At 42.7% G+C, this 16,088-nt stretch overlaps 1 protein-coding gene across 4 annotated transcripts in view; it reads left to right on the plus strand.

The window, feature by feature from the left end:
* The first annotated feature begins 1,960 nt into the window (after positions 1 to 1,960).
* MIPEP (mitochondrial intermediate peptidase) overlaps positions 1,961 to 16,088 on the plus strand; it is a 203,292-nt gene continuing 189,164 nt past the window's right edge. For 2 of the 4 annotated variants that reach the window (XM_045797093.2, XM_087865235.1), the window contains exons 1-4: positions 1,963 to 2,284; positions 4,232 to 4,405; positions 7,963 to 8,051; positions 10,819 to 10,905. In XM_045797093.2, the coding sequence (XP_045653049.2) occupies positions 2,096 to 2,284; positions 4,232 to 4,405; positions 7,963 to 8,051; positions 10,819 to 10,905 (539 nt within the window). In that variant the 5' untranslated portion in view covers positions 1,963 to 2,095. Of the gene's footprint in view, positions 2,285 to 4,231; positions 4,406 to 7,962; positions 8,052 to 10,818; positions 10,906 to 16,088 lie in introns of all 4 variants that reach the window. The other 2 variants (XM_045797092.2, XM_087865234.1) reach the window with 2 other exon arrangements.

Consider the following 16,088-nt stretch of genomic DNA (forward strand, 5'->3'; position numbering starts at 1 on the left):
TAAATCATCGATTAAAAAATCAGTAGAAAATGAAATCACAGCTTACCATACAATTAGTTGGGCTTTTTCTCTCTGCCAGGCTAAACTGAAAACAAACTCCATTTGAAACTTGTTTTTGGGGGTGGATGGAGGGAGGAAGGGGGGTTAGAAGGTATCTATCGGAAGCATGTGTCACTCCTGGCCTTAACTTCTGGCTCTCTGGAACTTTCCAGAAGGTTCTTAGGACTGCTCAAACCCAACAGGCAGTGTTAAAATGAACACAGCTTTACCCTAAGCCCAAACATTCAGGTGAGGTAAAGGTCTAGAATGACTGTAAATAAAGCAATTTAAGAAAAGGTGACTGTGAGGGGTGCCTGGGTAGCTCAGCTGTTAAGCGTCTGCCTTTGGCTCAGGGCGTGATCCCAGTGTTCTGGGATCGAGCCCCACATCAGGCTCCTCCGCTGGGAGCCTGCTTCTTCCTCTCCCACTCCCCCTGCTTGTGTTCCCTCTCTCGCTGGCTGTCTCTATCTCTGTCAAATAAATAAATAAAATCTTAAAAAAAAAAAAAAAAAAAGAAAAAGAAAAGGTGACTGTGGATTGCCCGGGAACAAAAAGTTCACTTGGGTTCTTGGTCCTCTGCACAAGTTATATCTCTGACACCCAAGGCAAAGGAATGAATCTTCTGCGGCCACAGAAGACCACAGCCATCAATCCCCTCTGCTCCCACACACTGATTTAACAGAACCACTTGGTATCTAGCTCCTGCACAAAACCTAGCAGACAGGGGTACCTGGTAGCTCAGCGGGTTCAGCACTGAACTCTTGATCTTAGCTCAGGTCTTGATCTCACAGTTGTGAGTCTGGACCTGCACTGGGCTCCATGATGGGTGTGGAGATCACTTTAAAAAAACAAACAAAAACTGAGGTGGAGAGCAGTATTTTGAGGAGGTGGTCGGAGGCTGCAGTAGCCTCCCATCCCTCTTGCTTACTTTCCTAGGGGGTCTTCTCATACCCACAACACTTGGCTTCATGTCTGCAGAAGGATCAATCCTGAAGGGGCCCATCCCATGTGGATTCGCCATTCAGCTGCACTCCGATCAACCCTAAAAGTGAGAGCCCAAGCAGTGGCAGGTGTGTGGAGTGAGACAGCCAGGCAAAATGTGAGGGGTGCTTTGGCGGCCTCGTTTCCCCTCAGTCCCTTCTCCAACTACTGATTTTTTCCCTCTCCACCTACAGAAGCCTCTCGAAAGAAAAACACCTTACAGTTGCACTAACCCTTTCACTTAATCTGCATGCCCTTCAGGAAGGCAGAGGAGGTCTGCAGATGAGGATGTGGAAGTTGAGCAAGGTTAAGCCCTCTCCCCCCCACAACAACCTGGCCCCGACTCCAACTGTGCCGTGATTTCCATTCATTTCGGGGAGGCTAAGGCTGTCCAGAGCCCCCCCCCGCCCTTTTCCACACTGGCCATCCTAAGCCCCAAATCACAATTCCCTCCCCGCCTCCTGCCCCCAAATCTTCTCATTCCCCTATGGTTGAGAGAAGTTTGGCGACACCCTCCCTCTACAAATTTTTTATTGTAGATTATTATAACAAAATTTACAAGTCAGAATAAAGGAAGATTCACTGAGAGGCAGCGCAGTCGGTTCCACACAACCAGACGGTGCAGCCACATCGTCTAATTTCAGCCATCGTTTAGCGTGGAGGCCGATAGAGTCGACGAGTGTCACCAGTCCTGTCACGTCGGGGAAGGCACTCAGACGGGCGTTCACTCAGCGTTCACTCCTCCTCCAAGATGAACTCACCCTGCAGCGAGACTTTGTCCGCCCCTCTCCAGTCACGTGGGAGGGAAGACTTAAACCTTGGCGGTTCCTCACTCCAGGCACACGGGGGCGCAAGACCGCAGCGTCTGCCGTGAAGGCGGCGGGGCGACGCTTTTGCCCTCTGGACGCCGACGTGCCCACGTCCTGAGGGACCTCGAGCCCCGACCCGGAAGCGCTGGCATCACGTGGCGCGGCGTGGGCCGCTGCCTTGGAAACACGGCGCGCGTGGTCGCGGCGGGAGCTGCGGTGCAGGGGCGGGGCCTCGCGGCGGGGGTAGGGGCTGCTCTGGGATCAAGATGCTGTGCGCCTGGAGGCTGGGAGGGCTCGAACTCCGGGCCGCGGCTCTATGGCCGGGGCGAGCGGGCCTGGGCGGCTTCGGAGCCGGGATCCGGGCCCGGGAGGTCAGCACCAGCTGGTCCCCCGTGGGCGCCGCTTTCAATGTCAAGCCCCAGGGCCGCCGTCTGGACGTGTTCGGCGAGCGCCGGGTGAGCGGCGCGGGAGGGGGCTCCCCTTGTGCCCCAGGGATAAGCCTGTCCCTTCTCCGCGTGGCCAGCAGGGATCTGGGCGGGGTCCTTTGCGTTTGGGAGGAGTCGGTCAGTGAACCCACTTTGTACGGTGGGGTGTCGTTTGCGCTCGTGGTGACCTTGCCCGTCACCTCCTCTTTGAGGGACTGATTTAAGGAAGTGGGGCGGCCTTTGTGGGTCCTGGGACCTGCCTCTTCGTGAGCCCCTGCTCCTGGTGAACTCAAGATAGTTCATCCAGCCGGTGGCGGTGAATTCCGCCTGGAAGGTCCCGCCCTCGTCTCACACTCAGTCCAATCCCCGCTGAAGTTCACTTTTGTTCCAACCTTATACTTGTGCATTGGAGGCCTGGCCCCGCAGTTCATAGGGAGCATCAAGTAGTCGTGTAGTTACTAATTCCATTGATGCTCGAAATTCCGTTCTTAATTTTCCCCAAAGTTTTGGGCTCTTCTTGTTTAAACACAAAACTATTGCGAACAGTCTAATTACCTGTAATGCGATGACATTGATCACGTTGATTTCTTCCCCCAGGAAGTCACTGACTGACTTCTTTGATTCCTGTTTATTTTCTGTCTCCACACACCCAGTCTGGTATCTGGCACTCCCTAGACACCCAGTGTTTATTGAATGACTGAATTAAAGGTGAAAGGAAGGCAAGCTTGAGAGGGACTTACCTGGTGCCTGTTCTACTTTGCATTTATGAATTTTATCCACTTCAGGTTGTTGCTTTTATTTTTGCCTTTTTTACTTCTTCGTTATTTTTTTTTATAAAGATTTTATTTATTTATTTGACAGAGAGAGACAGTGAGAGAGGGAACCCAAGCAGGGGGAGTGGGAGAGGAAGAAGCAGGCTTCCTGGGGAGCAGGGAGCCTGATGCGGGGCTCAATTCAGGACCCTGAGATCAGGCCCTGAGCCTAAGGCAGACACTTAAGGACTGAGCCACCCAGGTGCCCCTGCTTCTTCATTATTTCTAACATTGCCTTTTTAATAAAGAGTCTAGGACACGGTTACACCAAGCCTAATGATATGCTTTTTTATTTGATCTCTCTCATTAGCTGTGTGTTAAAAATATTTTTGTATGAAACTGGCTACACCAACTTCCATATGGGTAAATAACATAATATGGCTCTAACATAATTAGGGTAAGGAGGAGAACAACTATAGGTACCGAGTAGAAAGATGAAGAGAGTAAGCTTAGTTTTCAATGGATGAAATATAACTAATTTTAGCTTTATTTTTCTTTTGCATATCGTGATTTTTAGAATTGATGACAGATTTTCAAATATGCGAATTGGGTTTTGATTAAATAAGAACAACAAAAAATCCCAAAGGTTTTTGTAGTTTTTTTGTCATTATCGTTAACTAGTAGTCTGAGATTTAGAATTCCCATCCTCCAGTATGGGGAGGTGTGCTGGGAAATGAAAAATAGTCTGTACTTGAATCAAATTAAATCAGTGTAAATAATCTAATTTGGTTTTGGTCCCAATTCTGCTCCGCCTGCAACTGTCTTTTCTTCAACTTCTTAATCATTTTGAAAAAAGGTTAATTTCATTGCATCCCTTCTCGCAGAAACAGTAGGTCTTATCAGTCCTGAAAGTTTTATCTCTTGCTGTTTTCAAAAATCAACATGTTAGTTATCAAAAAGTGGCTAAGCTGGGTGTTGAACCTTTATCATTCTAGTTTTGTTTCTTATGAAATAATTAAAAGTTTAAGAGAAATTCCATTCTTAAAATACTCATCGTCTAATTTATGTGGAATGATGCGGGGAATGTGAACATGGTGTTTGTGGTCACAGGTATTAGAATGGTAGGATACACCAATGAAAACCAAGATTTCCTTTATGCAAAAAGGACTTACTACCAAAAAATCATATTTTTAGTTACACATTGGACATATTCTCTGGGTTGCAGGGTCTTTTTGGAGTTCCTGAGCTCAGCGCCCCAGAAGGATTTCGGATCGCACAAGAAAATGCCCTGAGAAAGGCAGACTTGCTGGTGGAGCGCGTGTGTTCCTTGCCGCCTGGACCGCAGACCGTGCTCATTTTCGATGAGCTTTCTGATTCTTTGTGCAGGGTGGCCGACTTGGTAAGATGTTTGCGGTAACCCTTGAAGCTACTTCTCTGTCAAGCTGTTAAAATTTAAGCTAAGTTTATTAGGTTTAATGTCAGAGACTCTAGGGTTCAAAGCATCTGGTGCTTGGCTTGACAGCACCTAGACTAATAGCATCTGAGCTATTTGAGAGTTGTTGGGTGTAATTTATTGTAGTGGGAGTAAGTCGTTAGGAATGGGGAAAAAGTATAGGAAAAGGTGATGCGTAGAACTTGTACTTTAGTATGTATAGTTAAGAAAATACCCATGTGATGTATAATAAAAGAATGATTACGCATATGGCGAAGAGTCTTCATTTCTCAAAGATTCTTCATGTATGAAAACTTCTACCGGAATTTTAGTAGGACATTTACCTGTACATTTATAATAAAATTAATCTTACGAAAAGCCAGTTTTTATAAACCTTAGGCATGTCTTTTCCGATGAAAACTAGGGTTTGGCTGTGAAACCGATTTTATTAAAGACTTCCTTTTTTCATATTTTGAAGTGGAAATAGACATGTACTAGGTCTCTTCACTAAGAATGCCACTGCTGAAGTAGAAGGCATGATTTTTTGTCTGTCCCAAAGAGCCACCTCCTCCTTAGTCATGTCAGTGAAGGCGATTATGTAGTGCACATAAGCCAAAATTGTGAACCCTCAGGGTCTTGTCGACTTGATATTAGACTATATATAATTTTCTCTTCACTTTCATTCAATACTGAGTCACCACCATGTGCCAGGCACTGTTCTAGGCACTGTTCATGTCATGAGTCGTGACAGACACTGTCTCTGACCTCCTGGAGTTTACATTCTGATAGTAACTTTTTTTTTAGATCTTAGTGAGGCACCAGACCCTGGTAAGAGGTTTGCCTGGATTAACCGAATTAACCTTCTCAGCATATCTCCCATTTTCAGATGAGGAAAGAAAGGCAGTAAGAGGTGAAGTGATATACCCAGGATCACCTAGCCAGTAAGTGGTGGAGCTGGGCTCGGAGGCCAGGCACCTTGGCCACAGAACTCTTGTCCTCACCTGCTGCTCTGTTCCTTCTACATGCTGTCTGGCTGCTTAGGGTCTGATGAATAGGTCTTCCTTACCTAGGAGAGATTGAAAAGTCAGTTAGCCTCCCCATTATTTTTTAAAAAGCATTATTTTATTTTTAAGATTATCATACAGTAAAATTGACTTCTTTTGGGGGATGGTACAATTCTATGAATTTTATATTCCATCACTCCAAAAAAGCCCCTGTATTATAGTCACACCCAGCTCTCCCCTCTTACCTCTGGGAACTACCCACCTGTTTTCCATCCCTATAGTTTGTCTCTTCTAAAATGTCAGATGAATGGAATCATTTGCCCTTTGAGAATGATCCCTCTCATCTCACATAACACTTCCCATCTTTGTTTTTCGCTGTTTGGAACTTTTTGCCTCCCATATGAGCAGGAACACCTTTCAGATTGTCATGCAGTCACTGAGTTTCCCCAAGGAGATTGATAAACTATCTTAAAGGGTTTTAACCAAGAGTGAAGCGAGGTGTGCTGCAGGCTTATTGTAGTCACTTCTTGCTTTTATAGGGTCTTGGTTTTGTTCTGAAGTGTGTGTAGCAAGTGCTTTGAATGATGGAGGACATGGGCGATGCACTGCCCGAGGACGCCTCACAGCGACCTTCTCTGCTTAATTGTGTCACTGAAATCTGACAGGGAAAATATTTGTCAGGGAATTTCACTTATGTGCCATCAAGTATTGGCTTTATTTGTTGGTGGTTCATTTGTTGTCTTAGCCTCCATTTTAATTAAGTGGTATTCTAGGATTTTATTTTATTTTATTTTATTTTACATTTCTGCTTTTGCTCCTTGCTAAGAGATTTTAACTCTCTGCGTCATAGCTTGTCCTATTTTTGAAGATTTTTGTATTTATGAGGTATAGTAATATCTCATTAAAAAAGCTCTAAATGTGACTTATCTGTGGAAATAAATCTTTGGGTAAAAAAATTCAAAGAACCTTCTTCCTTTTGAATTTTTAAGACTTTACCTGCCAATAAGATCAATACTGTAATAAGGCAAGGGTTTTGTAAACTGTTATTTCCCACCAAATGGTCATTTGGTTTTGCTTTCTTTTTCTTTTTTCATACAGTTGCTGTATAACAGTATTGTTTTCTTCATCACTATTACAAGTGAATTTTTTAAAAGGTTTTATTTATTCATTTGAGAGAGCGCAAGAGCACAGCAGGGAGGAGGGGCAGAGGGAGAGGGAGAAGGAGACGCAGGGCTTGATCCAAGGATCCCTGAGATCGTGACCTGAGCTGAAGGCAGACACTTAACTGACTGAGCCACCCAGGTGCCCCGCAAATGAATTTTAAAATGTATGCCAGTATTTTGAAATAAATATTGATTGTAAATTCTGCAACATGTAGATCAGTAATTTATATGACTTGTAAATTTTACATAGCTCGTTTTGCAGGTGCTTTAGTACTAATGTTATCTTATTGTTACATCAGATGCATTAAAACTATGGATTTAAATGTTTTTACATTGAAAATTATTTAATAATAAAATTAGGAAATTTTACCTTGTGGTGATTTTATTTCATATTATAGTCACACACGTTGTTTTCTTGGAGAATGAAGAATGTACGTGATATTTTGTAGTTCCCTTACATTTTTCTTTCGCAATATACTGTGATTAACATGAAAACTAAAATCTGGTTTTATGTGATTTCATTAAAAAAGTAAAAAGAGTTCTAGCTTAGTTTAATGCTAAAGTCAGTATCGAAGCCACCGCAGCACTGGTAGTTGTGAGTCATTTCAACTGAGACTGGGAATTCATATTATTAAAAGGCCTATAAAGAGAATGAGCCTTTGTTTTCTGCATGAAGGCTAGAACGTAGTTAAATCAGTCTTGAAGCTATGTTGTCTGTCAGTTGAAAAAAAAAAAGCCTCTGTAGTTGTTCTACAGGAGCCGGCAAACTTGAGCACCATATTGCACACAGTGTTCGTTCGGAAGTTTTAGAATATTTGAAATAAGATTCTGCTTTTTTTTTTTTTTTAAAGATTTTATTTTTATTTATTCGACAGAGATAGAGACAGCCAGCGAGAGAGGGAACACAAGCAGGGGGAGTGGGAGAGGAAGAAGCAGGCTCATAGCGGAGGAGCCTGATGTGGGGCTCGATCCCATAACGCCGGGATCACGCCCTGAGCCGAAGGCAGACGCTTAACCGCTGTGCCACCCAGGCGCCCCAAGATTCTGCTTTTTTGAACTGTAGAATTAGGAAGAATTCACTTGGTGTTTATATTTGAAAGAGAACTTTTCTAAAATAAGGTTAATGGAAGTATTTTCTTTGGAATGGAACCCACTTGATTCCAAGGAATAACAGAATTTATAAATGTTCAGCAAGAAGCCGCTTAGCCCTACTGGTTTAGGAAAATGTCAGTAATGGAAATGCATAGGGCCAGCCAGATGGCACACTTGAAAGCTCAGGATTTCATTTTTACCCTCAGATCTTGGAAGAAAACTTTCCATCAAATTCCCTTTTGGTTTTGTCTTTCTTCTTTATTAGGCTGATTTTGTGAAAATTGCTCACCCCGAGCGCGCATTCAGAGAGGCGGCGGAAGAAGCTTGTAGAAGTATTGGCACCATGGTAGAAAAGTATGTTCTGCTCCCCTTCATTACAGTTTCGGGTGACGTGGTCTTGTGGATTCGTGCTTGAGGAAATTGGTCTCCAGGGCTTGTCCCCGCAGGGTAGGGGATGCCCAGTGCCCAGGGTGGCGGGGAAGAGGGAGGGCCCTGGGGGCAGGCCCTGCGCGCTCCTCCCTGGCTCCTGCAGTGTGCTGAGTTGTTTATCTGTTTGCTCGTCTGTTCTCTCACTTAGTTTCCTTGTCTGTAAGTGAAATAATGACACGAATTGCAGGAAAACGAGATAATAAAGTGCTTCTAGGTGCGTCAGGCACATAGCAAACATCCACTCTCCTTATTCTTGTGTGCATAAAGTGAGAGTTTTTAGTATCTCAGTGGCAGGTTGGGTTGCTTGATAACCCTGTGATTAAACCACTGTTGCATTGTTGGCTGTGGGCCAGAGACAAGTGGCCTTGCGGTCCCTTGGATCTGGGGTGGGGAGGGGTGGTCTAGGGAGATCCTAAAACTCTCAGGGAGGGCTGAGGTAGGCCGGGGCTTTGATGGAGTGAGTTATTTTCAAGCAATCTTGAGGTAAATTTAAATATTTTAAGCCACTTACGAGAGCTTGAAAGTGCTGGTGAAAATGGCTTCGAGGTGGACGGTGCCGTGTTCAGAAGCACTTAGGTGCGGGACGCCACGCCAGAGGGGTGGAGAGCCGGCGAGCGCGGCGGGGCTCGCCTGGCAGGAATGTACAACTGGAAACCATCGGAAGACTTTTTGACAAAGCAGAAGTTGGAGGAGGCGCATGGTGGCCGAGCGCGGTGGCTTCTCTGGTTTGACAAAGCGCGCTGGAGGGCCTGATGCGTCAGGAGCTGCTGCTGCCGCTTCCCCCCCATCAAGTGTCATTTGCTCTCTTTGGGACAGCGCATGTGATTTCTCTTACAGCCACTGAAACCCGACTTGTTGACTGAGATCAAACTGGTCCCTGCACACTCCGGACACAGGGCATGAGGAAGGGCCTGGAACTGGGGGCTCCTTGGGAGAAAGAGCATCGCCCAGGGAAAAGCCCCAGGAAATGAGTCAGAGCTGCCAGGGTGCCTGCCTGAGACACCTTGAACGCTGGATCGGGCCTAACTTTGGATGCAGTTCTGGTCTGGATGTGGGTTCTTAATTTTGTGGCCAGCAAGGGAGCCGTAATTGGTAGTGAAGTGTGGAAGAGGATCTGTGCAAGGTCTTCACTTCATCCTGGAGAGTGTTTCAATCTTTCCTCCTTGGCCACACTCCAGTTGCTGCCCTGAGGCCCGCCGAGGGCCTGGACGTGGGTCAGGAAACCGAACTCAGGGCCTTCGTCAGAGCTTGGTTCTCGGTCCCTGCGGAGCACCAGGACTCCTTTTCTCCTTTAATCTAGCCAAATCATATCATAACCTGTTCAGCTGGTCTTCAAAAAACAGGAGGCTTTGAGGTGCCTGTGTAGAACTGATTTATTTTCCCGTAGTGGAGATAAAAACCTAAAATTAGGTGTTTGTGTAGAGTTGATGCCAGCTGTAGACTAAAATAGAGACTTTATCTCAGGATCTCATGACATAAAACATAATGTGGGAGATTTGCTGAAACTTTTGAAGAGGCTATAGTGCGGGCTGTCTCTGAATGCCTGTTCTTTTGACATGTAGTGGCTCGTAGGGGGAGCAGGCCTGGAGGAAGTAGGTGCCCACATTGATTTTCTCCCTGTTTCCTGGGATTGTTGCCTGGGAGCGGGAGAGGTGGTATGCCTGCCCTTCTTGTTGACCATTTTCCCACTGGCGCTGACTGCCTCTGTTCCCTTGGTCTTTGGGGTGGCCCGTGAGAACTGTAGCAACAGAAACTCTTGGATTGCTATAAAGCAGCAAGTTTTTGATTATGCACTGACTAGGCAACGTGACCATCCTTGAGTTCCTGAGTAGGAATGGACAGAAGGTTCTTACAGCTTTGCCCTTCCCTGAGGATCCACCGAGCAGATTTTATCTAAACCAGTTCACCGTCTGGCCCCTAGAGTGCCAGGACTTTCTAGCATCCAGGGAAGAAGAAAGAACTCAGGACCTGGTAACGGGACTGTGGCTTGGGTTGGGGATAGAACTCAGGTTGGGGGGCCAAGGGCAGGCTGGCAAGGCCACCTAATGATAACTACTCTTTGTTCCTTCATAGGGGGGCATCACATTAACCCTTAGGGTGACCTGAAGTCTGACAAGTTCAAACACTTGCCCGAGATCTCAGAGTGGTGGTAGGGCTGGGGTTGTAACTCCAGTGTGTGGCCCTGAAGCCTGTGTCCTTGAACTCTTCTCGAGGTGTGGGCCTGCCACTCTGGCCCAGATGGGCAGAGGTTTCCCGGGTTCTAGGCTCTTCACTTGGGAACTGCAGAATCTTTGTGATCATCCTCCCATCCTCACTCCTTTTTTATCAAATAAACAAATGGCCATTGGCATATTGCTCACAGTGATTTCTCAATGGTAGTGGGCTCAGACCACTCAGATCACCAGCCACTACATTCCTCCCTCTCCCCTCTCTCCTGTCTGCTCTTCTGGTTCCAGCTGCTGACTGTGGCTTTAAATTTATCCATTTACCATTCAGAACCCTTTGTACCTTGACACTTTGCTTCATGTTTCTGTATTAACTGTGGTTATGCTATTTCTATTCCAAATAAAGAAACAAAACAAAACCCCAAACCTTTGGCCTCTGGGCATGCGACACCATTCTCTTAATGTAAAGTTAGAAAGAAGTTATTAGAAAATCATTTAATTTTTTTTTTCATTTGTAATTTTTCTAGGTTGAACACAAATGTGGAATTATATCAGAGTTTGCAAAAACTGCTAGCTGATAAAAAACTTGTGGATTCCCTTGATCCAGAAACCAGGTACTCATTCTTTTGCATTCATTATGGTTGTGATTATAGAGGCAAGATGGGAAGACAATGCCTCCCCGCCCTCCCCCCCCCAACCCCAGCCATGTCTCTGCACTCATAGCCCCCTCTGTCTGCAGTGTTTCTCCCCAGGTACCTACATGACTCTGGTACTTTCTTTAGGACTTCATTCAAATGGTGTCTCCTCCTCTTTGGTACCAGCTCATGCTCCATCCTCTTACCCTGCTTGTGTTTTCTTCTCAGTCCTAATCATTTCCAGCATGTTCTATTTGCTAACTTGTTTACATGCTTCTGCCTCACTAGACGGGAAGCTCATGGAGGGCAGGGACTTGGTCTGTTTTGTTCAGGGCTGCATCCCAGCACCGGCAGCAGTTCCTGGCCTGTAGTAGGTGCTTCACAAAGGAATGCCTTCCTGTGAACAGTTGGCAGTTACATTTAGCTTAATGCTTGAAGTTCCATAATCGATGCCACCGGAAGATAGAAGCAAATTGATTTTATTGACTGGTTGGATGTCATGATCCTTGAAATGATTTCCTTTGGTTCATTTGATTACCTTTATTATTCTGAATTGAAAAAGCTGAATTTCTCAGTGCATAAAAACATTTGATAGAGGATTTTTGGATACCATATTTCTTTGCTCAATGTATTTATTTATGACAATTTTATAAGTTTGTCATTAACCTGTCTATATATTACTTGTCTCGTAGCACAGAGGTTAATATTTTTTCTTACCTGTTTGTACTTATCTATTTTTTAAAAAAGAAATTTTATTTATTCATTTGAGAGAGAACGCACAAGCAGGGGGGAGCAGGAGAGGGAGAAGCAGGCTCCCCACTGAGCAGGGAGCCTGATGTGGGGCTCGATCCGGGACCCCAGGATCATGACCTGAGCAGAAGGCAGTTGCTTAACCGACTGAGCCACCCAGGTGTCCCATTTATCAACTTTTATTTATGGGACACTTATTCTTTTCACTCCTTGATTCTCCCTCCTCCTGTTTCCTTCTCCCCTTTCTGTCTTAAGATGTGACCTATGACCCCCACGTGAAGCCCCGTTCTGCAGGGATCAGTTGGTACTGGGATCTAGCTGTTAATCTGATATACGAGTACCATGCCGAATGAATTGCGCAATGAGGCTGTCTTTGGGGGGTTATTGTCACCTGACTTCTAATATGCAGGTATTGGTTTGATCTTACTTCTCTTCATTGATCCTGAGCCTCAGGATACTAGTAAAGCTAGCTGGGCCATCAGAATAGTTTGTCTTTACTATACTTTTAGGCTTGAGCATGATCTTGTGTTCATTAGCAAAACAAGTAAAAGTTGAATGCCTGCTCATTGTGCTGGATTTATACTCAACTGGTATTGACTTTGAGTAGAGACAGGTTATTCATAACCTGACTTTGCTAAAGATTGACTTCTCTACATTTAACGTATAAAAATTGTAGTGGACTAGGAGACTATTTTAGGTGCAAAGGACTTGTTCCAACAGGATACATACCTCATTTCTAGATGTTATTAAAAATGCCAAGAGGATTTTTTAAAGTAACAAAATGATAACTACATTGGGAAAAATGAGCTGGGTAGAATATCAGTATTCTAGAAAGGAAAGGTAACTTGGAAGCGGGAGGAAGAAGAATTTGAAGTAATAATTATTGAAATATCATGGTACTTGTGCATCATCAAGAATGTTGGCTAGCACCTGGAGAGAACCTTGTGTATGGTAAAGTGTAAGACAATGAATTATAAAGCGTAAGTATAAAAACAGAATTGTACATTCAATAAATTATCTTGGCATAACAGTTAAAAAGGAAATGATTTAAATTGAGTAGACCATTATCTTATTCTTTGATACATTCCTTGAAATACTTTTTCAAAAAGTATTCCCGGAAGGGTCCCATTAGTCAGTTAAGTTTGGAAATCTGACACATTTATGTACTGTCCCCTCTTAAAGAGTTTTAGTTTATTGGAGTCTGTGAGAAGCCCCGCTGTAAAGAAACCTGTTTTACTTGGGTTTTTCCAAAACCATTAAGAGCTTTCTTGTATGCAAAGAATATAACAAACACATCATCTTCAGAAAATATAATGGAGGGAAAATCCCTGTCATGAGGGCAACAAAAGCTGTAATACACCTTGAAATAAACTCAGGAACGCAAAGCATGCAGAGCCTCAACACACACACACACACATACCGGGAAGCATGAAAGATGATATTTAAGCAGTGAAACATACTGTAGTCTGAGATAAGGGAGAAGAAAGCTTCAGTGGTGGTCTCTACTGGTCTGTAAATTTAGTGCTAACCAATCTATAAAGAAGATTTTTTTGTTGTTACTTAAAATGATTTTGAAGTCATAGACAATAAATGTGCCAGAGTAAGACATTATAAAAATGCTGTATTTAAAAGAGCATTATACTTACACCAGCATAGTCAATTAGATCAATGAAAGAAAAGAGAAATTCAGACGGTCACAAATATATGTAAGACTGTATTTAGTATATGATCGAAGTGTCATTTCCTATCAGTAGGGAAAGACTTGATTTTCAGTAAATGATGTTAGGCCAGTAGATAAATGTAGAAAAAAGTAGATTACTTAAAGGTATACATCTTTTTCAAAAAAAGAAGTCATACAAGTGTTGGCAGTATTGGAAGGTGGGAAGTCTGTCTTCTCATGATACCAAAGTCAGACCACCAGAGATTGATTTGAGTATATAAAAACTGCAAACTTTGGTATGGCAAAACTTTTCCACATTCAAAGTCAGAATACACAATGGGACAAATGTTACTTACATGATAAAGAGTTAATATCTTTACTGTGTTAAAAGGCCTTACAGATTACTAAAAAAACAAACAAACAAACAAACAAACAAACAAACAAAGCCTGGATCTTCGTATAGAAAATTAGGTAAAGGATTCTTTTGGTGAAACTCTCCTTTCCCAAAATAAGGAATAGCGACAGATGGCCGTTGAACTTGGAACAGCGTAACAGGTGTAACACTGGGAATCCGTGTGAAACGGGCTGCACACGTGGCCTCTACTATTAAACTGGGTGGATATTGGCTCTTTGACTCTGCAGATCTTGTTTTCTCCTCTGAAAGAAGAGAATAAAAAAGTACTTCATAGGTTTATTATGAAGTTTAAATGAAATAATGAAAGTAAAATGCTTTGACAGTTTCTGGTACATCCTTAAAGAAAAATAGAACAGAGAGCCCTTCACTTAACTGAGCTGAAACAGAGCAATAGTGTTTTAATGGCTTGGGATGATGGGTCCTCTCTGGTTAAGTGTAAATTGATAAATATTAATAGAGGACACCTTTTTGATCAATTTAATTTCTTGGAATGTATCCTAAGGAAACAAACAAGGATAAAGAGATGTATTTAACAGGGATTTTTATCATAGCATGGATTACAGGAGTGGGAAAAATGAAAATATTTTTAATCCATATGACCAAACATTACAAACATTAAAAAGCCATGTTTTTGAAGAGTATTTAAAGAGATAGAGAAATGTTCAACGTTTGTGGTATACTTTTAAAAGAAAGAGCAAGATACAAAAATCTATGTTAGTTGACTCCCAATTATTTTAAATAAGTAGTATAACATACTCAGAGTAGATTGGATAGAAGCCAAGGGAAGGTCTTTATTCTTGGTGTTAGCCACAAGTTCATTGCCACCGAGACCGTATCTTTATGAGACCAAAGATGCTGCCTTTGCCTCTGCTTCTCAGGACGGGGTCCTGTTGCGTGTTTCCCACCAGTCCACCTGGCCCAGCAGGCAGAGTTGATGTTTCAGTGTGAGGGATTAAGTGCCCCTTATGTCGATTCAGAAACTCCACGAACATTTTCAAGTATCCATTATGCGCTGGGCACTGTGCTAATTTCTCTAACCTTATTTAATTTTACATGTTCTGCATAGCCTTAAAAAATAAAAATAAGTAGATTGGAGGGAAATAGAAGAATTTTAATAGTGTTTATCTTTGGTGAGATGAGTGATTTTCATTTTTCCCTAGATTTCTACATAAAGCTGTTATACAATAAACTTATATAATATAATAAACTTACATTATACAATATATTTCCATCCCCATTTATCAACCACTGTTACCTTTTATCTCCTCTTATTAAAATAAACAGAAAATGCCTTTGCTGGAAAAGAGAGAGCGGAATTTGTTTTAGATTGACTGTTCAGGAAGGGAGATCACCGTGAGGTAGAGATAATGGGGATTTTTAGGGGCTTGAGTGAAGCACTTTACATTATTTAAGAAAGAAGGTAAGTGACCAAATTATTAATGTGGTCTATTGAATTTTCAGAATTTTAGAAGAACTTTAATTCTGTCCATTCAAAGCATACTGGCACAATAATCAGGAAGATAAATATACCCTTTATGAAAAGTCAGAGAAAGCCAGGAGAGTAGATCAAATATTTGGATAACTCAATTCCAGAAAACTAGTAGTTTAAAAAAATTATTATTGACAGAAAGAGGTGTTACACATGAAATTGGTTCCAAGCATGCAGCAGGATTAAAGAGAAAGAAAACAATTCTCATTAGCCAAGAAACAGCTTCCGGCACAGCATCAAAGAATTTAATATTCTAAGTAGCTGCTACTAGTTGGAAGAAAAACTGAAAATTTCATGCAGTAGGCCTTTGAAAAATTGTCCAAGTATACACTGTTTTATGTTTTTAATTATTGGGATTTGGATGGGGTTGAAATAAATAAGTAATTATCATGGCGGTGTTCTCAGGTTTGTACTCTCTGAATAAAGGAATAAGCTCCTACATGTAAGGCAAATCATAATTATTTTTCATGTTCTGCAATACATATATTGACTTTTTAAAACATTGGTTGAAGCTATTTTTTGTTCCCTCTTTGCTTATTATACTTCAACATGCTTATAAAGCATTTACAACCCAGTTCATGACTTTCCGTCATACGGCTCCTGTACAACCTTTTAAAAAAATTCTGTGTTCTCCTGACAATTTTTTTTAAAAAGTAAGTTTGTTTTATTTCTACTTATTTATTTATTTATTTTATTATGTTCAGTTAGCCGGCATATAGTACATCATTAGTTTTTGATATAGTGTTCAAGGATTCATTAGTTGCATATAACATCCAGTGCTCATCACCACATGTGCCCTCCTTAATACCCATCACCCAGTTACCCCATCCCCCAACCCCTCCCTTCCG

Source organism: Ursus americanus, chromosome 10 (assembly GCF_024610735.1).
Source record: "Ursus americanus isolate L20-20 chromosome 10, mUrsAme1.1.p, whole genome shotgun sequence".
NCBI lineage: Eukaryota > Metazoa > Chordata > Mammalia > Carnivora > Ursidae > Ursus > Ursus americanus.